Here is a 26,690-nt window from a genome sequence, read left to right as displayed (position 1 = left end):
TTCAATAATTTTCTTTTTAATAACAAAATTGTGTTGGCCATCAAAAAACGGTAACATTTGTGGTGCATTTATTCCATTGAAATTATATTTACTGTTAACCAAACAAACCTCCCCAATGGAAGAATATCCAATTCATATATGAAATGTATTGGATTACATATTATTACATATATTATACAATATGACTCAGGTTCAGTAATTTCTAGTTCCACATCTACAGCTAGAACTTTATCTAAGAGGTTACTCACCCTCTCTTTTAAAAGCACCTTTTAAAGGCCCAATATTTTTCCAATATAGTATTATTTTTAACTTCATGTATCTTTTCATGTACAACTGCAGTAAAAAAATTACTTACTCCCACAGTAAAACCCATTTCTACTCCTTTCAGATCTCCTGTTCAGGTTTCTTATGCTACACATACTAAGGCCAACAACCCATAAAAATCTTTGGTCTCTTCACACTGTGAGGTATACTGTAATTCAGAGGCAAAAAAACCCTGTAGAGAAAATTAGCATATACAGTATGCTGTTACATTACACGATTACAGCTTGCCTGAATATATAAGGCCATCTAAATTTTAAATTACACACATCACTTCAATTACAATATTATAGCTTAATCTGAAGCTAGAAATTACATTTTGTAAAATAAATTAATACTTCATTTTAAGAAGCCGTAGAGAAGTCCAGAGGTCCGAAGTGTGCTTTTGTTAAGTCACTGAATTAATGCACGGATTTGTCGCCCCTTTTCTCACAAGCTTTGATCAAGTTCTTCCATCTTCTCAATTTGCTTCCATGAGTCTCCAATATTCCCAGTCGCATGTACAGAGCACGACTCTGCCCTTCAACTGCTACAGCACCTTCTCAATGGCGGCTTCATCTTCCACCACAGACAGGCCTTCTGGAATTTTGTGTTTTCTTCTAACCGGTTTGCCTGTCAGACAGAAAAATGATGCTTGAAAAACAGTTTATGTGTCTTATTTTCCTTGTCTTATTCCATAGGCTAATATTAAACCTGAAAACCAGAATTGGTTGGTTTTTTTTTAAATATTAGAAGTGAAATGTTATTTGAAAAGCTCAATTTTTTTTCCATTCCAACTGAATGCAGTATTACGATGTATTAGGCATAAAAACAAAGCATAATAGTGTGTTTAGTACGATTAAATCCATTAAGTACAATGATTATCAAATAATTAACAAACTAGCATATCAAGAAAAACGTACATTCTCTTATATCTACACTAAGTCTGTTTAGTGCTAAGCGACCGATTCCTTTCTTATAGGCATTCTTTTTCTTCTCGTCTTTTAAAACTAATTCTTCTGGGAAGTCATTCCCCAATTAGGGGATATACTTGACATTTTCTAGTTTATTACCTGTTGAAACAACCAGAACTTTCATTTCCAACTTCAAAGGTTTTACTTAGTGAATATCAACAACAGGAACACGTTTCAAATGACACTACTGACTACTGAAAGACAAAACAGTTCCTCAGATATGTATTAATTTTAGATTACGTTCCCCTACAAAACATGAGGAAAAGCACAATGCAATATATGATAAACATGCCTAGCTGGTTTACTGTAAAAGCACAGGGATGTTGCTGACTACTTTAGATTGTCTTTCTAAAATTTGTTTCCTTTTAGTGAAACAAAATAGTATTCTTTTACATGTAATTTAATACATACAGGTGCAACCTGCTATCATTGTCATCTTTGAGAGCCAATAAAAGAATAAATGTAACCTCCACTGAATGCAAGAGAAAGATGACTTTAAAAACTTCACGCACATGTTCGTTGGCGCACAATCTAAACAACATGCACTAAAATCACAGCTCGCATAAGATAGAGGGAAAATAATGCAAAAGTGACAGTAAAAAATATCAATTACTCTGCTTCTTCATTTTTAAGCAGCTGGTATTTGGTACTCTGGAGATCTTCAATGCTCTCGGCAATTGGCTTATTGAGTGTTTCTGGCAGGAGGAGGGTCAGGAATCCCGCTGACAGTCCACTGATTGCAAACACCACGAACGGCACAGAAGGACTAAGAGATTTCTAAAATTAAAAACCCATAGTAAAAAGCAAACATTGTGTCCTGATCTTAAAATATATGATCCATGTGAACTGCAGTCAAAACCTAGAGACTACAACTTCTTACTCCAGCAATCTGTTCAATTCTCCATGTATTGGTAGAATACAGAAACCCAATAAATGTCATTTCACAGATAGAGCTTCACACAAAAACTTCGTTTACATGCCTAAAAGAACTCAGATACTGAAGGAGTCTTACTACAAAATGTATTATGTGACAAACATTTAACTAACAGAGGAAATATTAACACAACACAGGACATGAGATTATTTCCAAAAAGGATAAAGCACCCGGTATTTTTACACATCTTGTTCATTAATTATTGAAATTGAATAAACTTCATTTAATTTTTCATAAATCAATTTATTTTTAAAAGGAATATAAACACACGTGGTACCAAAAGTAGCAAAGTGCTTTTGAGAGAACATAATCAAGCTGAGTTACATTAAAAAAGCAGAAAATAATCTTACCATAGATGGCACAAATGGAGCCAAAATGCCCCCAAATCTGCAAGACATGGAACAGACGCCCAAGCCAGCGTTTCTGTTTCAAACAAAGGATGGAAGATTTGTAGTTTCAGAACACATGACTGGATCATGCATGAACATGGGGTGGCACTGCCAAAACCAACTTTAAAAAAATATATGTAAGTTACCAAGTCTTTATTTAACATTTTTTAAAAACATGGCTACTTGCCAGCATGAAGCTCTAGTGAAACATCTGGCCAGATGTTTTTGAGAGGCTGAATTCTGTGCTCCCTTCAATTTTCAGACATGTTTAAAACAATCTCATCTAGGCTGAGATAATCAAAGCGTGGGCTAGAACAGCAGGATCCCTTTCAAATAGCCTTTTCAAAGAAAGTTACAAAAATCCCGTGTCTTTCATTTCCTGATCAAATGCCAAAATCTTCCATCTCTCTATCAGTCCTAAACATGGTATTTTACAGTCCCTTCAGAGACTGACATTGGCACCAGTCGCCACTGAGATGGCAAGAACCAGCTCATGGGGGCTGTTCTCCCTCCCTGTGTGTCTCAGTTGCTTCCTCTTACTCATCATCACCCTTGGTCACACCGCTGAGCTGCTCCTGCTCACCCTGTTTCCTTTTCCTCCTCCAAAGGCAGGAAGACAGTGCCAGGATTAAAGATGACAAGCAGAGAGGTGACATGGGTCACTACTAAACCAAAACCACCCACCTCCCTGTCCCTTCCTAATGGCCCTTTGCACAGGTTAAGGGGAGCGGCTGATGGAAGAGGCTGACCAGAAGCCAGTGACTTTGCTGTAAAAATAAACAAAACAACCTGCTCTCTCAGCAGAAAAGGGAAAGAGCAACCCACACTTCCTCACATTGAGGTAACATTGACCCAAACCCCATGAGACAAGGCAAAGCACCTCCCCTATCAACAAAATCCCTAAACAGATGAGAAATACAAGCCCATGTGTGAACAACTGTTTCAAACCATCCTTCCCACAGACCCCAAGCCTGTCAATGCCCAGAGGTTCGCTGGCTGCTTTCTTTCTGTTGAGAGGAGCAGTGGAAAGGGGGATCCTAAATGCAAATTCTTTAACTTCAATTCCAATGCAAAATCTAAGCTTTTTTTTAAAGTCTTTAGGATATTATTAATCCAGAATCCAGCAGAGCTTGGGTTATGCAAGACAATGTCGTGGTATCCATGAGGAAAATCACATCATCACCCAGGAAGCATCACTAGGTATTCTCGAGGTGCTGCACTGCCGATAGCTGACTGCCCACCGCCTCTCTTACCTTACAGCCCCAGCTTTACAAAACCCGACTGGCTGCACATGTAGTGCCACCAAACAGCCAGGGGCAGATGCAGAAGTGTCTCTGCCGCAGCTCTCGGGTGGCACTAATGCTCACCAGGGACTGGTGTTCAACAGAAAGGATGATGAAGAGTTCCTTGCGAAGAAAACCAGGGATCAAAATGGCAAGTATTTGAAAGAAGCATCTATTACCAGCACTGAATTAAGTAAAAATAAGGAGATCAGGGTTCCTATGCTATCCTAGGCCGTCCAATGGCCCCACTCTGATTCTACCCATCCCAGACAAGGATGCCACCATTTCCCAAACATTTTGTCATGAAAAAAAAAATCAGTTTGTTTTTACATCTATATTACTAGAGCTATGATTACATTTTGTTTCCAAAGACAACCTTCCTTTTTGTCCAAAATGCAACAGTAGCGATGTTTTTCTATTTTTGACTCCTTTGTTCCCCAGCAGGTATTTTTAAGGCACATCAAAAAGGAAAAAAGCCCAAAGCACGTATATGCCCTCCAGCTTGCAGCACCTCTGCATTTCTAGCATGAGGTGTATTTGTCATTCCTCCATGTAACAATTACCCTAAAAAAAATATGCCTAACAGTGCTCATGCTTAAAGTAGTAAGTAGGTTTAAATAAGGAGCAATAATACCCAAGACATTATTTTTTTTCCAATGGGATGTTTTGCAGAAAAATTAAAGAAAAAAAGAGTTTATTCCACCTCTTCTCCAGTGCATGTAAAGGGTCCATGTCCCACCAGATGGTACAAAGGCCCCCGCTCCGCTGTCAGAGCAATGCCAGGGTCACAGCACAGCTCTGCCAAGCCCACCAGATGGTGCTGGTGCTTTGCTTTAAATGCAACTCTTGCCCTCACTGCTTCTCCTGTGTAAACTGTAATATTTGCAATTAAAGTGCCAGAAAATTATCAAATAAACTAACTGTATTAAGTGTCACATAAGGAATTTTCATATGGTTTAACGTAGCTGTTTGCCATATCATTAAACAAGTCTAATAAAGTTGCTATTTTTCTAAACTGTCTTTACTGTTTTCTCCATGGCGGTCTGTATCTTTGACACATTAGTGTAGGTTCTCAAATGAAGTAGCACTTTACTCAATTTGTTTTTTATCTTCCTAATGGCAATAGTTTCAAGCACACTGAGACACTACTGCCATTCCTGCCATGCATGAGCTGTCACATCCTTGGCATCAAACATCAATGGGACTTCAGAACACAAGGTAACAGGAAACATGAGCACACAGTGAAACAAGGGAAAGCTGAGAAATCAAACATTTTCAGATTTAATTGTCTTGATTCTCAACTCCAGAAAAGCAGAGGGGAGAGATAAACAAAAAACCCCAGAAACCACCCACTAGTAGAAGAGACCCTAAAGAATACCGAAGTTTGGAGAGGGAGAATGCAAACAAACCCCCACATCCAATTTCAGTCAGCATGCTTGGGACTTGTGCATTAAACCCAAATCTTTGCCAAGAATCACAAGCTCAGTAGCTAGAAACAGTCAATCCACCTCCGTCCTCACAAGTTCTATTGCAAAACCTGCATTCGCAGTCTAGCTTTTGTGCCTCCGTAACATATGGGAAATTGTGAATTTCAAAGCAAAAAAAAAAAAAGCCAATCTGAGGAGTCACACACATTTTTATTATTTTTTTCCCCAAAGCCCTCGCTGTCCTGGACTCAGGTGATTTATGTCACCATCCCAATTACCTCTATGGTGCCACAGGACTCATCTACCAGCCAGGACAGCAGCTTTCAGCTTGCCTGTTCTCCCAAAACAGGGCTCAGTTTTTGCAGTAGTTTTGGTTGTGCAGTTGCTATTCTTGAGCAGCTAGTGCAGTATGGCTCCAGTTTCGAACATGTACTTCGAGTTAACATTCAGAAAACCACGTGCAGCCAAGGTGGGGGTACGAAGAAGACTATCTATGTTATATTATATTTTCCTATCTCAGGTTTATCTTGGGACAGCAGGAGAGAGACTAAACTCACAGTGCCAATGAGAACTATGAAAAATAAACTAAGGTTTTAGCCTACTTGTTCATGAATTAAATGCTATAAAGCAAATTACTGCCATACAGAAACTATTAAAACTAGTTGCATTACAAATATTTAACTAAATCACAAAGATATAGAAAAGCACTGCAAAAAAACAATCATATGGGAGAGTTAAGTATACAGGACTGTAAACAGTCCCTACTGCATAGTCTGTGATTAAGTTAGCATATACTTCCATCACATCACTATGTTTGGTTTTGCACCCCGTAATTTTACACCCAAAAATCACTAGTAGAAATGAGAAATACAGCACCTAGCACGACAGTGTAAGAAGCTGGTTCTCCTATTTTTATTCTGGATTCAGACCTAGAAGAAGATGCCACAAATAGCCCAGGAAGGTGCGTTGGTGCAAAACCTGTGCCTGATAGGAGAAGGCTTTTCAAGCCCCAGCGAGCTGCCTTAATTACAGAAAGAACTCATATTAATATATCAGGTAAATATAATTATGGATAAATACTAAAAGCACAGCCGCAATCAGTATCGCTGTGCATGAAAAGTATTTTCATTTACCCAGAAGCTCTGTTCAATTACCTCAGTACTGTTGGATATAGTTCAGATGTGTAAATATACACAATGTTGAAGGCGGCGCTGACCATCATTTTTCCACACAAAGCCAACGAAGTGGGACTGAGGAGCAGACCTTGCAGGAAACAAACAAACAAGCAAGCTGTAAGCACAAATAGTCTGTTTTCTTACTCTTTTTACACAATGTGGAAAACATCCACTCCACTTTAAGAAACTGGCACGCAAAGCCAATGTTTTATCTCTATGATTTTCAACTACAAGAACAAACCAATTATCTCAGTTCTTCTTTTAAGAGATGGCATAAGAATAGATATACAAAATAATAGTTAGGATCAATAAAATCTGCCCCATTTGGGGGCAAAGTGTAAAACTATCACTGCTCTAGCAGTCAGAATACCTTACCAGGTAACTGCATCTTTTGAGGAGCACAAAGAGACAAGACACTCTCCTTGACTCACTTATTAGATTAAAACCATAAAACTTGAGTCACCTCAAGAGTTTATTTGCTCCCCAAGGACACCTTGTTGGGACTTAGAGAGCAGCAGCTCTGTAACTGGAAAGAACAAACGCTAACACAGCCCAGCTGGCCAACCTGATGGGTGGCTCTTTCCAAGTCCAAAAGAAACCTGCCTTTCGTTACCCTCATTTTGGATATGGTTATGTGCACACCATTTGTTCTAATAAATAGAGAATTTAATATATATTTTTAAAGTGTGAAAAAAGAATGAATGCTATGAGCAGCTGTGTTTCAGGTTCTCTTCCTCAGCACTGAGTCAAGCATATTTCAGTTTGGATCAAATGATGTTGATTAAGTAACAGGAAAGTCTGATTGCTTCTCAATTGCTTTTAATTTTGTCCTCAAATATTTTCAGTTCTATTCATCTGATCAAGTCAGATTCTATTTCAGCTGAAGCAGAATTTGTACATAAAGTGAAATCCAGAAACTTAATTTATTTTCTTTAAAGTGTGATGCATTTTTGCAGTTATTTCTGTAATTCATGCAGAACAGATGCAACATTTTCATCCAAGTTCTCCTTTTGCTCAGTACGAACTGGAATATTACACACAGCTGCCAGAGGCAGAGGTTTGAACCTCGTCCTGGGCCCTGTCAGAACACTGGGACATCCCTTTTCTTCCATCATCTGAACACAAAGTGATGAAAAAAGATATGTAATTCTCAAGTGTGCTTTACAACTTGCCATTTCTATCCCGGGGAGACTTAAATTGAACACTGCATATCCATGTATTAAAAATGCTGCATAAGTATACTGGGGAAGTTTTGGTCTTCAGAAGAAAGAGTCTGTCTAGACAGAGAAATTAGCACTCGGAAGCTGAGGAGGGAATTGAAGAGCAGGTTCCCTCCCTCCGGGGAGGCTGAAGACTGGCCAGGTGGGATTAGAAGCACACTGGGAATTCACTGCACATCAGCTTCCTTCTGTAAGTAAGCCCACAGTCGTCATATTTTCCTCAGAGTCTTGGAACCTATTTTAGGAATTCTTACACAACATTCCGTTATTTTCTTTACATATATAAAGCAAAACACCATTAAGCAGGAACACACCTTCTCCTGCGAGGATTCTGGTGACCATTTATAGGTCACTCGCTAGGTCCAGCCAAGCATGTCCGTATTTTGCCCAACACCCTTACACCTGAACGTCCAGTAGCAATGGTCTGCACACAATTCCGCCTGAAACAGCTCAGTCAGGGCAACTGTTCCAAATTTTGGTAAAAGACAAAAGTCATAAGTTCTTCCTAAATTCATGCATTTGGGTTTTCTTGATAAAGAATTATCTTCCATTAATTTATCTTTTGAAGTTAAGGAAGTAAAATGGGGGAAATGGTAACAAACAGTGCTGATGTTTAAGAGCTTCTAGAGCAGGAGTTACAAGTTTTGATGCCATTAAAGCTGAGACTGATGTAATGAACTGCAAATTTTCCTTTCTTCTTGAAAGCGTTACCAATGAAATCACAAAAAGTTATTTTGTGTTATGATGTGCTCAGCACAAGCAGATAAACCTAAATGGAAGGTAAAATCTAGCTACCCCTAGACCAGAAAGCAATACTTGCTATAGTGTAAAGCAGACAAAATGCAGGTGTCTTTGTGCTTTACAGCAGCTTTTGGAATACAAGATGACAGCTCCATTCCCCCTCTGCTGCCACTCGCCATCACCAGCTTCTAAACTGATACTCACACAAATTAAATGGTGAATTCTAAGTGATAAGGAAGGAGGGAACTGAGGGATATCTCAGTTTTTACTCAATCATTGAGACACGTTTTAGTCTCAAATTCAGTACACATCTTTAGTAACCAAACTGCTTTTGGCTTATTCCACAGGGGAGATGACTTGGATCAGATTCTCATTCACAAGCTAGCAGAGTTATTTAGAAATTGAGCAAAGGTTACACATGAGAGGCGAGTGCCCAACATCTCATTAAAATCTTAAATCCCTCGTAATAAAATCAAGGCTTTGTCAATCATTCTGAAGAATGCAGACTCAGACTAACATCAGTGTTTTCCTTAGTAACAGGAGGGTCAGATTAGAGACGCAAAAACCCTCATTTCATCCAGTGAAGTGACTCATCTTCATCATGCTTCGAGCTCAATTTCTTTTGCTCATTGACACAGATCACTCTGGGCCAAGAACCAGCTTTACTCTCGTCACAGTGGAAAGGAAGATGTCTTAATGGGACTAAAGTCAACTCAACTAGAGAAAGGCAGAAGATTTCCTCAAATATAGCAACTCTTCAGGAATTATTACCCTATCCCAGCTAGTCACTACTGTTTTTCTTTCATTCTGTTTTAAAATACATAAAAAGAAGCCAAAAGAGCATATTTGTTAGAACAAAGGAAGAAACAGTCTCAATAAAAAGAGCAACAAAACATCTGAGGATTTGAATTAACACAAGCATGGCAAATAGGATTACAGGCCATTTTTTATCTCTTTCTGCTTTTCTTCCCGAGACTTCTCTGAGATCAATTTGAAATGGATGCCAGACAGCATTTGTAACTGTTAGGGATAAACACAACCTATAGAAGGCTACCTTACAATCACACCGCTGCTGCTCCGGGGTCAAAACACTGTTAAAGTGGAAACATTTCTACTGAAGCAATAGAAAGATAAAATACAAGCAGAAAGCAGCCACTTCTGTTTGTTAGTGTCATACAGACAAATGTTTTCGGTAGCCAAAATAAATATTAATACAGAAAAACTGTACTTGAAATGCAAATAAAAGTGGAAATACAAACCCACACGCATGTGAATGTCACTGACAATATTAGAAAAAACATCTTTTGAGATGAGAAACATACTTGATGATACTCCACTGTTACCATGAGCTGTCCTCACAACTGCACAGGGCAGCAACACACAGCATGAGACTGAGAAGGGCAGAAAGCTTCTTGCAATCCCTATGATTTCCATATTACAGTTCCGACTTCCATTTCTAATTTTCAAGTACCACATTATTTTTCAAAGCTTTTTAGTGTGTTTGTTTGTTTGGGGATTTTGTTCGGTTGTTTTTTTTTGTTTGGTTGGTTGTTGTTTTGGGGTTTTTTTGGCTTTTTTTTTAATGATGAATTACACTTCTAATTCAGGAAAATCTCAGTTCCCATTTCCATAAATATCACATGCCACCAAAACAAAAGTAAAACTAAGTTTGGCATCCCACACTCTCAAGATCCAATGAAACCAACATTACGCTGCACTGCAGTCTGGCTAGCAAACCCAGTATTTTAAGTTAACCTGCTTAATAGTATATACATGGATGTAGTGTCATTATTTGAGACAGAACACGATAGCTTGGTCTAACCTTCCAAAAGCCAAGAGCTTGCAGTCAAACTTAGTCAATTAACAGGGTCAAATTATGCCAGCAAGAAGTTAAAAGCAATATAGACAAGACCTTGGCTCCCTGCCCAGGAAAAGACAGAAAAAAGAGAGGTATAAATGAGTATGGCTTTAGGCCATGACGGACTCGGTCACAAAATACTCCTTTAGTTGTTTTGTCAGCGTTCATCTGAATTAACAAACATCTACTGTAGCAGCAGGACATACTTACCAGCATTTGTTGGTAAAAACATAGTAAATATACAGGAAAATCCTGCAAACATCAGAAAACACGTCATAGTTTTACGTCTTCCAGACCTAGAAGGAAAAGAGCACCAAGATAAAGGATGGAAACCAAGTCCTTCAGTATTTTTCAAATTTGTCTGCAAAATACTATCTAAAGTACACAGGAGCATCAATTACAGTTATAAATCTACTATACTTTGGTAAGCGCTTCAAATCTTGCATTATTTTCCTAGTTCTGCATACCAACGTCCTCCTATAAATGGTTTCCTATTTCTAGCCAAATTTTCATTTTTACAGTATTGACTTTGTAGCCTTGAGAAGAACCCATCTACTTTAGCAACAACTACTCACAGTTCTCTGCACCGAGCAAGTCAATGGGTCCTGTCACCAAAAGCGTATTACAGAGCATACACACAAAGATCAAATTAATACTGGTCATGAAAGTGTAATTCTAATGCTTCTTAATCTGTATTTCTCTTTTACAACTCTGAATAAATATACAGTTATGACATACCACAAACTATTTTGTATGCTCTTCCATCTAACGGTATACAACCAGAAATAAGCAAAGGCTTTTCCTACTGCGTAGTATTTTATGTTAAAAGACAAAAGGATAGAAAATCACCAGCCCATTTTCACATCTGCCATATTTAAATATTTCATAATTATCTGCACAGGACCACAAGTAACGATACTCAGTAACAATTTGTAGGCATGCAGGAATACTATACATGCTTGTTACTTCATCAACTCTCACAGCTATTTCTAACAACTACCCTATACTAGTAGAACTACAGCTTATCTATAACATACAATGCTTGTTTCTAAAATCTTCTAAATGTTTTTGCAACAACCACCACCAAGCTATAATTTAACCATACTACTCACTAAACCAGAATGAAAACAGAGTAGCTGGCTTGTCACATTCTGTTTTGCTTTAAGTACCTAAAGCTACATATATCCTTACTTCAGGAAACAACTTGTCAAACGAATTGTAAATTTCAAATTACAATGCAAAAAAAACAAAAAAAAAAAAACATATAGAAAAGGACTTGTGCGGTTTATGGTTTAAATACATGCTCTTGACTTAGGTTTTCTAGGCTTGGGGTGAAGATTTGTTAGTTATTTTGGTTTTTAGCTTGACCGAGCTGACAGCTTTTTGCTGCCCAAAAATCCAAGCGGTGACATCCTCAGCTGCCTGAACACAGCGGGACTTTCACCCCTGACCTCGGCGAGACAAGGAACCACGACAAAGCCTCTCAAACGAAAGGTGAGATCAAACCCTGAGCAGCTCTGGGTTGCCAGACTGTTTGGAAATGAGAACCCACACGGGGTGGCCACCAAACACACCAGAAAGAGAGCGAGCATGGGGCATCCACCACTTGTGCCTTAACGCAAAATGAACGGCTCTCACCTCAAAGTCCTCTTTCAAGAGTTTAAAGTAAAAATTAACGTTGTCAAAAAATGCATTCAAGTGAAGCTGGTAGGCAGTACAAAACTAAGTCATTCTGAATAATATACCTAAGAGACATATACAAGCTATAGTTACTTAAATAACTAAGCTACTCACATTTTTTCCCTAACGACTAAACTTTAAAAAATAGCTTTAATCATTGAAATGCTCACGTCTTGAATAATTCAAACGATGAACAAAACTGAAAAATCAGAGTCCCATTTCTGTATTGACTGCAGAAACCCCGCAGCAGACTAAATCCCCAAAGAATCAGCTGTACTGAGAAAAATGTTAATATTTTTCTAGGCTAGCTACAAAGATATGCAGAAAACTAGAAAATAAGATTTTTCTTACCAGGATTTCTCAATAAAAAACATGCAGAGAGGAAATGCTGGAACTTCTACAAGACCAGAAAGTGCCACATTTAAATACAGATTTCCTCTTAATTCACCAGCATTTAAAGTTAGTCCATAGTATACAAAGCTGCAGACATACCTAAAAATAACCACATAAGTTATATTACTAACATAACTAGTCTTTAGGGCTAAGAAAGTATTTAAAAGGCAAATTATGCCAAGTTATGGATGAGCTATGTTGAATTACATGCTAGGAGAACTCTTAGAACTTATTTAATTAAACAAAGTAACTTACTGAAAGCAAACAAATGGTCATATACATGCCTAGTATAACTGTCAGGATTTTCTATTACCTTAGTGGTTTTTTTCTAGATTATTTAGCAAATCTAATAAGCTTAACTGTATTAGATGATACTTAATGGTTGAAAAGCAAACCTATGAAAAAAAATGACACATATATCCACTGCTTAACAGCAAGTGTCTTCCCCAAACCCAGGGAAGGCTCCCCCAACAAACCTATCATCACTTTCCTTGGAAAGAACTAAGCCCTCACACTCCTGTCCCACAAAAAACACCAAACACTGGGTTGGAAAGGCCACCACGTATTACAGCAAGACATTTTGCCTATGCCCTAGTTGTCACCTTGGTGTCCAAGCAGAGTCTGGGCCAAGCGAGGCAGGACAGTTTTGCCTGATCCAGGCAGAAGTTTGTCCTGTCTCGCGTCTAAAGGCTCCTGAGCAACAGCACAAGGAGCTTGGTGACCCCACTCCAACAGTTCTGCGCACATCTATCTTCAACAGAGTTTGAGAGAGGAAAACAGTGCTGTGGCCTCTTCTTCCAAAAGGTAAGAATGCCTCATAGCGTAACTTCTCATCACCATCATTATATTCATCTACCTGCAACTCAAGAGTCTAAGAAGCTTCTGAAAGGTCCTACTTAGCAAAGACGTTCCTGATGGTTGTCCCATGCCGTGCACATCTCTGCCTACCCCACAAAAACTACTGATTTTTCTAATCTACATCCTGACAATCACCTCGAATGGCATTGAACTTTAAAGGGAAGACTTGACCTTGGCATTTTGGAAAAGAGCTGTTCCCGCAACAGATTTTAAGCTCAAGCCAATTTGTAACAGCTGCTGCTGCAACAACAAACCCAGCACCCTCCCCATCCCAGGGGTCCCTCTCCGCTGCCATTTATTTCTAATATATTATGTTACATCCTCCTCCACTTCAAGGTAATTTTCTTTTCCAACTCGTACCACTTTTTAAGGCAGCACCTAACACAAACCTATGCAATCAGCATTTTATCTTGCCCATAGTCTTCCTCCACTGAACTTGCATAATGTGCTTTTGGGCTCTTCATGCTTATTCTTATTCCAGATCTGTCATTGTCTAATCCACGTATACCTTTTCTCCCTAAGACTGATTCAAAAACACATTCTCTCAGTAATTTCTGCTTCAGCTTCTCATTTCAGTCAACATCAATATTATGTTCTCACCAAATTATTTCTTATTAGGTTTATCATTTCTTATTAGGTTTTGAAGCCGTTTCTAAGTAACACACTGAAAATAAAACGCAACAGCAATAATAACAAAACATCAACTTTACAACACATCATTTTAGATCATGATTCTCTGCCATTAACTGACAAATCTATGATTTGGTTTTTGAGGACAGGATTTTTAAAAGAAAAGGACGGAAATCTTAATTGTTTCCTCATGTCTGACTGATTCACAGCATCTTGTTATTACGTACCAGATGTACATCAATACGATGGTTCGCCACCGAAGGACTGAGTGTTTTACTAAGTTCAGGATACCAGGTGCCGACTCATCCTTTCTCAAAGTTCCCACACTCGGTTTTAATTTTAGATTCAATCTCTCTTTTCCATTACCAAGTGCAATATATTGCAACACATCTTCGGCTTCTGCCGTCTTCCCTTGGGAATACAGCCAGCGCGGTGACTCCGGGAGCATGCTGACAGGAAAGAACACAAAATCAGTGATCACAAGTTCATTCTTAAGAACAAAGCACTGAAGTCAATCTTCCAGTTCTGCAAATTAACACCTAAAACCAAAAATGTACCAATACAAAATCCAGAGAACATTCTATTTGCACTGCTCTGCATATTAAATTCTACATACTCCAATAATAAATACAGTTAACCTGTTGGAGATGCTTAACAGAGCATGCAGTCATGCGAGAGGAGTTTAATCTAAATCTTGGCTTCTGCTGAACTGCCTTCTTAGGAAATGCTCCACTAGCACTGTCCAGGGAGCATCTCAAATCCCAGTTAGCTGAACAGCCAGGACAAAACTTGGTTTTCACAAAACTTATTTCAAGCTTGTCCATTATGGGAAGAGCTCTCAGCTGAGTTGAGACAAGAGCAAAATAACCTTTCTGGGGAATTACCTGTCAAGCTCCAGTACAAGCTCCTCAATACTGAATAGGTTTTAAATCACTTGTTCCCAAGTATAATCAGAATAGCCTTGCTTAGGACAACTTCAGTTCATGATTCCTCTGGGGTTCTGGTTTTTTGTCTGGTTGGGTTTTGTTGGGTTTTTTTTTCAGGCTCTGGAGTGTGCTGCTGCTTTTACACAAGCCATAAAACAAAGAACGGAATATTTTTTTGCTGAACCTTTACTTCTCTGGTACTCCTAACAGAGATACACATCCTATAACCAAAGTAAACTTTCGTTACTTCAGAGGATCTCAGTATTTTTAGTATTTAGGGAAATTAAAGGAAAACACACTATGCAGAGCTTCTTTCCTCAGGCCAGAGACTTTGTATTTCTTGACTACAGCAAGTGCGGGTTTTTTGTGTATTCTTTAGCTGAACCTATTTCAAGAGCTGAGCTATCTAAAAAATAACTGAAATTTTTATAATTGAAATAAAAATCAGAAGTGTTTTCCCCACCGATGCTGTATGCTAGACATCGCCTGTATTACTGTGTAGACAACCCACTACACTAATTATTTCTTCTACAGCTCTAACTAGTAATCAGAATTGCACAAAGTGTATTACTTGATATGTTAAAAGAATATTTTGTAACACCCTGGGGCAAACAAGACTAGTACTTTTAATTCCATACATACCAACGCATTTCATAATCATTTTTATGAACATGTCTGTGTTGGAATTCTAAACAGGAGCACCCAATAGTGCCAGGAATGGACACGCAAGACTTCAAAAGCAAGCAGATACATAGCGTACCATGCTAAAAAGGCAATCCCAAGTGCTCTCACTTATTTCCCTTCGCATGTGTCTCACGAAAGGCAACTCCACAGCCCCCTGGGAGCCCTTCCAAAGCTGCTCAAGTGCTGAAGCCCGTCCTTGGCAGCAGGCGGTGTTCCCGGCCCAGGCTCCGCTCGCAGCCTCTGGCAGGGCTTCCCTTCCCTTCCCTTCCCTTCCCTTCCCTTCCCTTCCCTTCCCTTCCCTTCCCTTCCCTTCCCAGGTCTGGAACCGAGACGCGTTCAACAGCTGGCACACAGCTGCTCTTTGCAACGCTGGCCACCACAGCTGGAACAGCACACAGAAACACAGGCTTGTCTGCTGGGTAACCCCGACCCGCTTCATTTAAAGCTGTTTCTTCCTTTGCAATACGATGCTTTTATTTTCTGGTTCACAAAACCATACAGAAAAATATCATCCCTGCTTGTACCACTTTCTTGAACGATGACAAGAAAAAAGTAACTGTTAAAAATCAATGTATATTTTTCTTAGCATTACAACGCATGTGAATCACTTACAAAGAAAGGAGGAGGAAGATGACTCCTGGAGTGTTCGATACCAAGGCAAGATAGCGCCATTCTCTTACACAGTAACCCAGTAAAGCATAAACAGCAATGCCAACTGCAAATGTCAAATTAGTTAACGAACCTGAAAATAAAAGACCAAAAAAGTGACTACAGAAGCCACTGACAAAAGGTAAAAACATTTCTCAAGCAGAAGCTTGAAATTCCTAGCCCGTGATACACCTAAATAAAATAGCAATAAAATCTTTCAAATCTTTACAGCATTTGTGAATTAGCTGACTTAAGTATACTATGCAGTCCTAACAAAGAATAACTTTATGTAACATTTGGAGGGTTTGGGGTTTTTTTCCCCTTTCAAAAGGAAAGTGTGGTACATAGAGAACAAGAAATGAACAGGAACTTACAGACTAAAGAGAAAACCTGAGGACAGGAAGGGTAAGTGTCAAGAGCAATTTTTTTAGATCAATTAGGGTAATCTTGAATAGAGGTGAGAGGCTGAAACAGAAATGAGAAGAAAGCTATAAAAACACAAGGACTGAGTCCTGTAAAATAACAGCTGCAAGCCAGAGGTATATTACAACAGGCTTCTGATGAACAAGCACCAATAAAAATGTTAAAAATATGGGGTTAACTTGAATACCAAAAGCCTAACAACAAATCCTCTGCAGCCTAACACAGGAGATCTTGGACCAACCCAGAAACCCTCAGCTATAGCACACAAAGCCCAGCTCCCAGCCAACGCGGAGCAGAGCTGCTCAGACACAAACCCTCGCCTTCAGCCCCTGGGTGCTCAGCGCCTCTTTCCCAACAGCTGAGCAGAACCAGAACAAAGCACCTAGAGCGACAGGGAACCGACATGCTCTCTGGTCCGTCAGAAGGCTGGCCCTGCAGGGAGAAAGGCTGGAAGAGCAGGGATAACAACGGGGCAGGGGGAAGGACGGCGGGGGGAGAGAGGGCCTGAGTCAAAGAAGTGAACTCAGGAAAAGAAAATTCAGTACTTAAAAAAAAGTGGAAATCAGAAAAATAGCAGAATGAGGTAGATGAGAGAGAGAAAGGTGCTGACAGCCCAAGCCAGCATTTGGACCAAGCTTTTCCCCATGTTGCGCCAGCCAAAAGGGTGTTACAGTCTGAGCCACTCCAGCTTTACAACAGATTGACGTGCAAGCGTTAACATGTATTTTAAGTCTTGGCAGAGGCATATGAAAAAGGACTTTGAAAATACTGGATGGTCAGAACATTCCACAGAAGAAAAAAAACACACCCAGGCATCAAGGCATTTTGTGGTGCAAGGAAATTTTGAAGAATACTTTAATCGATATCTGCCCAAAATACCATAGAGCATTGTCCAGATGTTCAGCAGTGTACAAACTGAGAAGTTTTAGGAATCAATGTACACCTTTCAAAACCTCAGTTTTGCTATTTATCAAACAAACTCATTTCCTTCTTCCTTACTCAGGCACCTTTCCCGCAAAAATTAGAACTTCGATATATCAAACTTATTTGACTTATGCTATAAACTGACTTTACGTGGTACAAACATAAGAATTTAAAATGTATTGATAGTCAGAACAAGATATTGCACAGTAATAATGATTAAATATTCCCAAATCCCACCTGTAAATGACCAAAATGACTTTCCTACATATTCTTGTGTCAGGACAAAAGACACAAGAGCCATTCCACCATTCACAATTCCAACAAAAAAACGTGAAACTGCAAATATGTCATAATTTGGAGCTAATGCTGTGACATACCCAAAAACGACATCAAAAAATAGACCTGTAGAGAGAGAATAGAACGTAGTTAGTACTTATGCTATGCTGCTTGAATGCAGAAGAAAGGCAGGGAGCACAGTTACAGACTGTAATAAGTAGTTTATAGTACTTTTGTCTCTAATCTCTCACATTTGGCTTTCTGAAGTCACCATATGAAAATTACAATCATCTTCAAGTCACACACCTGAGGTGTGCAATGCCAAAGATGATGTTTCCTTCAGACAATGTTATAATTAAACAAAAGGAGCCTTTGGCTGCAAATGCAGCTAGAAAACAACACACCAGGATACAAGTTGTCCATCTGAAAGATGTTTGGGTAAATAATCTTCCCCACACCTCCTCTTCCCCAAAAGAGAATTATTTTCATTAGAGACAACGTGGTGATGCGATGTGTGGAACACTGCACTCATACAGTGATAGCCATAGCAAAACCAGGTTATTTTTCATCTCGCGCTGATACTGGAGTGACCACTAAGCTGCCCAGCACACTCACACTAACAAATGCTAGTGCTGCTCTACTCCACTTGCACAGATTGTTAACTCCACAACACGGAGGCAGCAGCCTGGCCCAAGGGCAGCCTCCAGGCAGGACAGACACACGTTGTTATCCACATCAAATGCTTAAGAAAAACCTTTTACCAATCTTACCTGAGATATACACTGGCTTCCTGCCCAATTTATCTGACAAAGGACCAAACGTGATATTACCAATAAGCAATCCAGCAAAAAACAGGGATGATGCAAGGCTCACTTTGTAGGCTTCTTGTTCGATGAGGTACCACTGTCAAAAAACCAATTTCCTTATTGTTATAAGCATTAACATCAAGTAGCTAGCTTCCTCAAAAATAATAAAAATCTATCAAAATCCTTCTCTTGCCATTTCCCACTTCTCACTTCACATCCAATTAAAGTCTTGTTCCAAGCTTGACAGGTAAGCCAACAACAGTTGTGTTTTTTCCTAACAGAATATCACATCTCTACTTCCTCCCCCCTCAAGAAATTTCATTATCATACATTATAAGCTTTCAACTTGATAACTATAATCAGTCACACTCCAATTCCCAAGTTTTGACAAGGCAACTTATCTTAAGGTATTAAAGCAAGGAAAGTCTGAATTGTTAAGAGCTTAGCCATGGCAATATCAAACAAGATTAACTATTTCAATGAAGAGGTAATCAAAATGATTCACTAACAAGAACAAAGCATGTTGACTATTGCAGTACATAGGAAGTTAACGCTGTGCAGCTGTGCTTGCTGGACCATGAGCGGTCCCTGGTGCCCTTCCTCCTCAGACACACGTTGAATTGTTGAACGGAAGCAGGAAGGGATTATGGAAAGATGTCCTTGTTTTATTAAAACTCTAAGACCTGCTCATTGACTTATTGATAGTTTAGTATCTTATTGTGCACATTCTGTTTATAAGCAAAGAGAAGTTAGAAATAAGAGCTGTGTTTCTTTATCAAACGTACTTTCCGCCCCATTCAAAAGCTGAGGCAGCAGAATCAAAAATTGTCAGAAGAGAAGAAACCGAACTGACAGCTGGTTGAAATCGGTATGAAACTGATGCTATTTCCTGAGAGGGCAAGACGCACGGGCAGCTTGTGCACAACCCTGCTGCCAACAAGGACAATCAGCACTCAGATGCAGTGTTGAGATTACAAACAGTGCTGACATCAGGAGCTTGGGAAAGAACCACAAAAAGAAAATCTTAAGTGCTCTTGCAGGAAAAGAATTGAACTAATTCAATGCAAAGCTTTACCCAAAGAAATAATTAATCATTATTTGAGTATTTAAATTAATTCCCAGTGTATTTACTGGAAAATTTACTTTTGAAAAAGTGGATGAGCATCACGCTGACTTTTTAACTGACATGTGCAGTATGTCCTTTGGGGAAAGGAAGAAGGATCCTAATCCCATTTGCCTTTTTGTTTAAGAAGGAGAAGGTTGAAAAAGAAAAAAAGCCTAGGAGAAGAGGCCCATGCCCAAAATCCAACACAGCATACTGACACGTCTGCCTTGAATACATACAGATCCCCAAAGAATATGAGGAATTTACTGAAGCTTTTAATTACAGCAATCTCAAGAAACATATGCTTTTCCTCAATCTGAACTAAAATAGTGGCAAAGTACTGAGAAGACACAGCTCCATCCGTCCCCTTACCCACCAGTTACCCGAGCTCTACCCAGCCAGTGGCCTGCAAGACACGGGTTTGCAGGAGCAGGACAAGATTTAACACGTTACCAGGACACTTTCATTAGCCCCATGTAGCCAGCGTTCCAGCACTGAGTTTTGGGGGACTTTTGGATACTCTGGGAAGGTAAAACTCCGGTGCAGCAGCCTTTGCAGCTGGTTTCTACTATAGCGTGCTAGGTAGTAGATTCTACCCTATTACATTGGAGAAAGATGCAGCCCCAAAACTTATAGTTCAGCTTTCTGAGGAGACTTCAACAATGAAACATGCCTGGGCACGAATCCTCAGGAAACTTCAAGTATAAAAATATTAGAGCAGGCGCTCTCCAAGTCACAGAGCACGGCTGGTGAAAGTTGTTCTTGTCCGTGCTAGCACTCCACACGCAGCACGCGGATTTCAAACTCACAGTCCTCATCTGCAGGGTGTTTCATGTTGGTTCCAGACGTAAAACAACTTTATACTCTTGGATATGGTTGTAAAAAAAGCAGCTTCTCAAAGGTAAAGAACCATTTCTACACCAAATGTAAGACTTTCCTGAATTCACCTTCCTAAGCATCATCACCTGTTAAATAAAGCAGGGGACTGAGCTGATGCCAGACCAAGAATTCCAACAACTATATTTTCCATTAACCAAGCCTAAGCTATTATTTACAAAGCCTTAGCTACACCAAAATTAATTACAACGATTAGTTCTTGAAGCAGAACCAAAGAGCTGCCCTGAAGTTTTGCTGAGTTCCAGAGCAGAACAGCACCCCTGCCAAACTGACCAGAACTGAAATTATGTACAGTTTACGTTCCATCACCAAAACAAAGGAAATAAACTTGACAAAAGCAGCTTCCTCTCTCAGGACAGAACAAGAGATGAAACTGTTACTTGTGCTGCTTAGCGTGTCACTGGAAGATGCCCAGATTTTAACAAGTCTCATACAATAATCTGTGAAGAATATAACTCCTAAAAGAATGCGTCTATATACTTTATTTGCACAAAAGGAACTTGTTAAATATTTGTCAAAATTAGCTGTAGCTTGCCAACAAAAACATCGCCGATTTTGTTATCACCAAAGCAGACATCTCAGCTCTTTAAATCCACATGGCATTTTGATTTAGTTACCAGACCACTAGCGTACAGCAAAACGTTGGTCAGCATCTCCAGATTCCATGAAATCACTATTAACAATTTAAAAGAAGAAAAACAAACAACTTACAATAAAGTTACTGAGATGAATGAGAACACAAATTTGTTTTGATGAGTCTCGAGAACTGCTATGTATTTTGGAAATAGGGACACTGACTGCTGTGTTTAAAAAACACGATACTTGTTAAAATATGCTGGTTTCTGATTAGAAATTAAGCACTATCCCATACAACTCAACCTGCCAAAAGACTGAAACAGAAGGGTGATCTTCAAAAGCAAGCTAATCAGAAAAATCTGTTCCTGTCAGAGGATATGATCCAATATTGCCTCATTCCCTCTTATGTCTAGTCACTCCATTTTTCCACTAGAAACGTTACACAGTCTCCTTTGGGATAATGGGAAGGAAGCATAAATTTGGCAGCGGCTACACTGAGCGCTCCCGTCTTAGACGAGGTTACTGACAACCACCAGCAGAACCGCGCCGGTTCCCGCTCCGAGCCCAGACATGTGGTGCCTGAGTTTCATTTTCACATTAGTTTTAACCTCTTCTGTGAGAAACTAATGCAACTCACGGTAAAGCTTACATGGCACAGCAGATTGTGCAGACGCAACAAATCAAACCCTTTGTGGTCGAAAACAGACACTAGGAGGAGTGCGTTCTAAATTCCACACTTACAAACTGTAGTAAATTCTAATCCATTAGCAATGACTTTCTAAAACATCTGAAGGTAAAGAAAATTGGAAACAAAATAAAATTTAACCTAAGCTAATAAATGCTAGATTTACACTAGGAAAGCTAAACTAACCATATTCTTTCAGATTTAAAAATAATAATAAAATAAAAAGCCAGATGGGCGGGTTCCAATAATTTTTAATAGTATATGCAAAATGTTACAGTAAGCCCTTCTCAGCTTTTACAAGCACCAAGTCCCACAGTAGTGGCATAAATCTCCAGAAAAGAAGAAATGGTTGGGCACAACGGGAGTACTTGCCTCAGTTACTATTGATGTGAAGTTGTCTGCAAAATGGACATGCTTGGCCAGCTCAGCTCCGCTCCCTGGAATTCCTTCTTGGTCTATGTGATACTCAGGCACAGCTCCCACAAGAACAATAAGCATCGACTGACAAGCCACATATACCTTAAAATAAGACACAATCATTTACCATAAACAATCCCAAGGAGACCTGCTGGAATACTCTAAGCCAGGGGCGTCAAAACCCATTTTCACCGGGGGCCACATCGGCCTCATGGTTGCCTTTGAAGGGCTGAATGTCATTTTAGGACTGGATAAATGCAACCACTCCTACATTTATCCAGTCCTAAAATGACATTTGGCCCTTCGAAGGTGACCATGAGGCTGACGTGGCCTCCAGTGAAAACGAGTATGATACCCCTGCTATAAGCTTTTAATTAAACTAACGATTAACAATCTCCCTTTACCCAGCATGACAAACCAAATGCAATCAGTGTACGGTGTTTCAGTCCCCAGATGTGACCATCAGGGCAGCTGGGAGCAGCGAGCACCGCTCCAGAGGCACTGGGGCACTTCCAGGGACAGCGCCGCCTTGACGCCCTCCTTCCCATTGGAAAGTCATTCCGTTTGTTCTTGCTGCTTCACACCCAGGTACAGGAAAGGAAGATATGAAGAACGTCATAGTTTCATAGCTGAGATCTAACGCTTGGACTAAGATTATCATTATAATTTAAAAAATTGCTTACTATACTCAAAGAATACAACCTGCAGTGACAAGTCAGAAAAAAAAAACTTTAAAGATTATATTTTTCAAGTGTTTGCTATTTCTTTCCATTGCAGAGACTAAAACCTTAACCTGATCAGTAGAAAAACTAGAATGTGTAGAAATTTTAAAAAAACGCAAAACAAACCATAAAGAAACCTTTATAAGAATATTTATTCATTAATATGGGCTTAAAGTTGTTTTGACTTTCTGGGCTTCGCATGTGATTTTATTTTTTCCAGCTAAAAATAATGTTATTTTTAAGCATATCTGCATATTAATGATTTTCATCACATTACCATTGATGGAAAAGTTTTGAATCTAGAATAACTTCCTTCATTGGGCCACAAGTCTTTTGATGGTGGATTTGGTTAGACCTTCTTTTAATGTGTCATTTTATGCTGTGCGTACCTTGGATGTTCTTGCGGAAACAAATTATAGGCAAAAAACCTGCAATCAGCACAATCTCCCTCCCTCCCAACCATGTTTTAATTCAAAATGTAGAACTGCACTAACAGGAGGAAGCCTGCTATGAAGAAACTAAAGGAGTGGCAGAGATATGAGTTTGCATGTGGGGGTGTGGACACTACTTAAAGACAGCACCCTGCACGTCATTTTTCACAAAAAAAAACCCCACACACAAAAGCAAAAAACAAACAAATAAAAAACCAAACAAATTAAAAACAAGAACACAAACAGGTGCTGTGGTTATACTCCACTTCCTTCCGCTCAGCAGAAGCTCAAAAGGCACTTTCCGAAAAGTGGAAGATGTGCACACAAATAAGGAAAACAGATCATAAACTTTGAAAAGCTAAGCGTATGACTGCACTGAGGTCGGAAAGAAGAATGAGAAGCAACCTGCAAAAGGTACAAAACCCACCAAATCCTTTTTGCAACGCCCGTGACGAGCGGGGGTCTGAGCGATGTTCGCCGGGGGAGCAGCAGGGGAGGGATGCTTTGCCGTCCTCCGCAAGCGTCGCTACCTGGAGCACACGGCCCAGGCGCAGCGACCAGAAGGCGCTCCGAGGCGGAGGCGCTGGGGCACACGATCCCCGGCCCCCACCGGCCTGGCAGCCCCATCGCGCTGCCGGGCGGGTCAGGAAGCGGGGTCCGCACGGACACCCCAGGGAACAGTGCGTGTGCGGGACAGCCCCGCACCGGGAGCCCCCGGCGCTTCCCCGGGACGCGGAAAAACAAACCCGAGCAGCCCCAAGCACGCTAACAGGAACCAGAAGACGCGGAAGCGGGAGAGCCGTGCGGAGCGGGGCGGCTCGCACGGGGGGCGCCGGGCGCACCCTGCTCGGGCGGCCCCGCTGCCTCTGCCCCCGGCCCGGCCCGCAGCGCCTCCCGCCGCCGCCCCGGCTCACCTGCAGCAGCACCAGGAAGGCGGTGAGGCGCCGCTGCCCGCCGCCGAACTCCCCCGCCGCCCCGAAGGCCTCCTCCAGCCCCAGCGCCATGGCCCGCCCGCCGCGCCGCGCCGCGCTGAGCTGGCGCCCCCGCCCCGCCCCGCCCGCCGGCCCCGAACTACCTGCGGGCCGGCCGGGGACTGGCGGCTCCGCAGCCCTGCGCTCGGCAGATTCCGTGATTCAGCTGGAAAAAAGTGACCCAGGAGAAGCGCTGTGCGAGCTGAGCACAGAGCACCCGCGGGCGGGGGTGGGAGACCACTCCAGGATGGAAGGACTGCCCAGACACAAGGTTGCTCGCGGTACGATACAAGGGGATACGGCCGCATTTCTTCCGCAAAAAAGCACCCAAAGCGGAGCTGCAGGAGTCACCCCAGGGCACAGTAGAACAGCTCAGCAGTTGCTCCGGAGCTGTGGCAAATGGGAGCAGCTCTCCTCCTTCCATGACCGTGATTTTAAGAGACGCAGGATTTTTCACCAGCATTTAATTTAGCCTAGATAATTGCAGGCTGCTACCAAAGTTTAATTTTACTCTGTAGTCTTCGCTCCAGGCTGCAGTCTCTGGCCAGATGCGGGAGCTGGGCACCTACAGAACAAGTCAGCTCTGCTTGCCGAGTCAATAAACCAAATTAAACTACCATAAAAGTGCTGTTCGCCCTATGGCTTTCATCCAGTTCACAGAGTGCCACCTAAAAGCTCCACATCCTATAGACAACATCAGAAACTCAGGTGAAGTTAGCAATTCTAGTATTAGGAATGAAAACTATTATTAATTAGGCCCGGGGAAAAGGACGCTGACAAAAACACAGTTAGTGGACTTCTTTAATAATACACGTGGTTATGCTTGCATTTCTCCTGGCATTACATTTGAAGATGCAGCTTTATTATTACGGTAGCTTTATACAGGGGTCTTGTTTTGCTTTGGGTTTGTTTTTTTAAGTCCTTCTCCCCAGTTAGCCATACCAAGAAATTCTCTCCATTGAGGCACTAAGATAGGATGACCTTGTGTTAGTATTCTTGGTCCAGGAAAACTAAAATCAGTGGCAAAGACTGGGTGGGACAGCACAGCTCACTGAGAAAGCAGTGAGTGCCACACAATGTAGTAGCCCAGGAAGAGCTAAGGGAGGGTCAAAGTGCTGCTTACCTTGGATCTGGGGCAGCGCAGATAAAAGGGACTTTCTAAATAATTTCGGAGTCTCCTCATCCATGTAGTCACCACACATGAGCAGGGAGTGGTGAAATCCTGGGTTTTATCTGACATCCTTAGAGTCTCTGCCCCAGCTGCTTTCATGCTTCCTACCCGAATTCAGAGTGACCTGTTGCTGAACCTTGGCAAAGGCAGGCAGACATAAATAAGACAGGCTCCCATTTCCTGAAGAGAGCTACAGAAAGGATTTAAATAATTTTGGAAGTCTACTAATTTTACAGACCTATTAGGTTCCCCCTCATGTTTCATCACCTGTTTTCCCACATTAGTGTGGAAAATACACAACACCTAAGGTCTCTTAAAAACAAAAAAAAAAATAGAAAAGTGACCCCCAAAACCGTCACCATTGCTGCATCCACTTCGTCATGAACATTTTAACCTAGGACATACATACCAGCACTATTTTACAATCACCAGATAATGATTCCCTGAGCAGGTCTCACCAACATCATGTTAAACAGCAGGAAGACAGCTTTTAGTCCACATTCACAAATGCTCCTGCTACCTGCTAAGCATTAGGTGAACAAGGAAAAAGAAAAATCAGCATTGTTTTCTGACATCCACAGTTTCTTCAGCAGGTAGGGATTTGTACTGTATGAACTGTTCTGACATTAGGAATTGAACCACTGCAAGGTCCCCAGTCTGTGATTCTGGGATGTACTTTCATAATGCTTAGGAGATAGTAGCAATTAACAGCAGTTTAAGTCTTTCTCCTCAATTAACCATATCAATAAATTGTTACCTTTGAGGCAGTAAGTCAGGAAGCCTTGTGAAAAAGGTCCAGAAAATGTGGTTATTGAAATTTTTTTGCTTGGGTTTTGCTAGGGGTGATACCAGCTTACTTGATGTGAGGTTTGGAAAAGAAAAGGCCCAAGTTTCCCTGTGCATCTCCTCTTGGTTACCAGAACAACTCTGTTTGACTAGGAAATAGAAAACAAAGTCTGTTTGTTGGCATAAACACTGTCCAGGAAGCCATAGTTTACTCCAAACAGTCCATTCAATCAAAATAGGTAACACTACAGCATTTTCAACTTGCCTTTAGCACAGGAAGTTTCATTTAAGTCTCCATGGCAAAGCCCCAATGACAGTTCAGCCATACTTTGAACAGTTTTAAAAGCGTCTTCAAAATTCATATAGGTTGTTTCAATAGT

The 26,690-nt window shown here is 40.7% G+C and overlaps 1 protein-coding gene and 1 long non-coding RNA gene across 8 annotated transcripts in view; one reads left to right on the top strand and one right to left on the bottom strand.

Annotated features, from left to right (window-relative positions):
• LOC102094498 (solute carrier family 22 member 15-like) lies at positions 1-26,564 on the bottom strand. 7 transcript variants are annotated; one of them, XR_010473553.1, is made up of 12 exons: positions 24,458-26,564; positions 22,185-22,331; positions 18,514-18,646; positions 17,705-17,869; positions 16,085-16,214; positions 14,090-14,311; positions 12,333-12,473; positions 10,512-10,597; positions 6,462-6,570; positions 2,559-2,631; positions 1,374-2,051; positions 1-933 (listed from the first exon to the last, which is right to left on the bottom strand). XR_010473553.1 is itself a non-coding variant. In XM_065067882.1 (12 exons), exons 1-12 carry the CDS (start codon positions 24,659-24,661, stop codon positions 921-923), a joined length of 1,587 nt encoding a protein of 528 aa, XP_064923954.1. In that variant the 5' UTR covers positions 24,662-26,564; the 3' UTR covers positions 1-920. The 7 variants fall into 7 exon arrangements, 5 of the variants coding, with proteins under 5 accessions (XP_064923954.1, XP_064923959.1, XP_064923957.1 ...); XR_010473554.1 differs by having other exon boundaries at positions 1,888-2,040; XM_065067882.1 differs by having other exon boundaries at positions 1,888-2,051.
• Positions 23,622-26,690, top strand: part of LOC135579784 (uncharacterized) — a 33,090-nt gene continuing 30,021 nt past the window's right edge. Inside the window, exon 1 of the long non-coding RNA XR_010473556.1 lies at positions 23,622-23,796. This is a non-coding gene — a long non-coding RNA (uncharacterized LOC135579784). The remainder of the gene's footprint in view (positions 23,797-26,690) is intronic.

Source organism: Columba livia, chromosome 6 (assembly GCF_036013475.1).
Source record: "Columba livia isolate bColLiv1 breed racing homer chromosome 6, bColLiv1.pat.W.v2, whole genome shotgun sequence".
Lineage (NCBI taxonomy): Eukaryota > Metazoa > Chordata > Aves > Columbiformes > Columbidae > Columba > Columba livia.
This window is presented reverse-complemented; position numbering and strand designations above follow the sequence as displayed.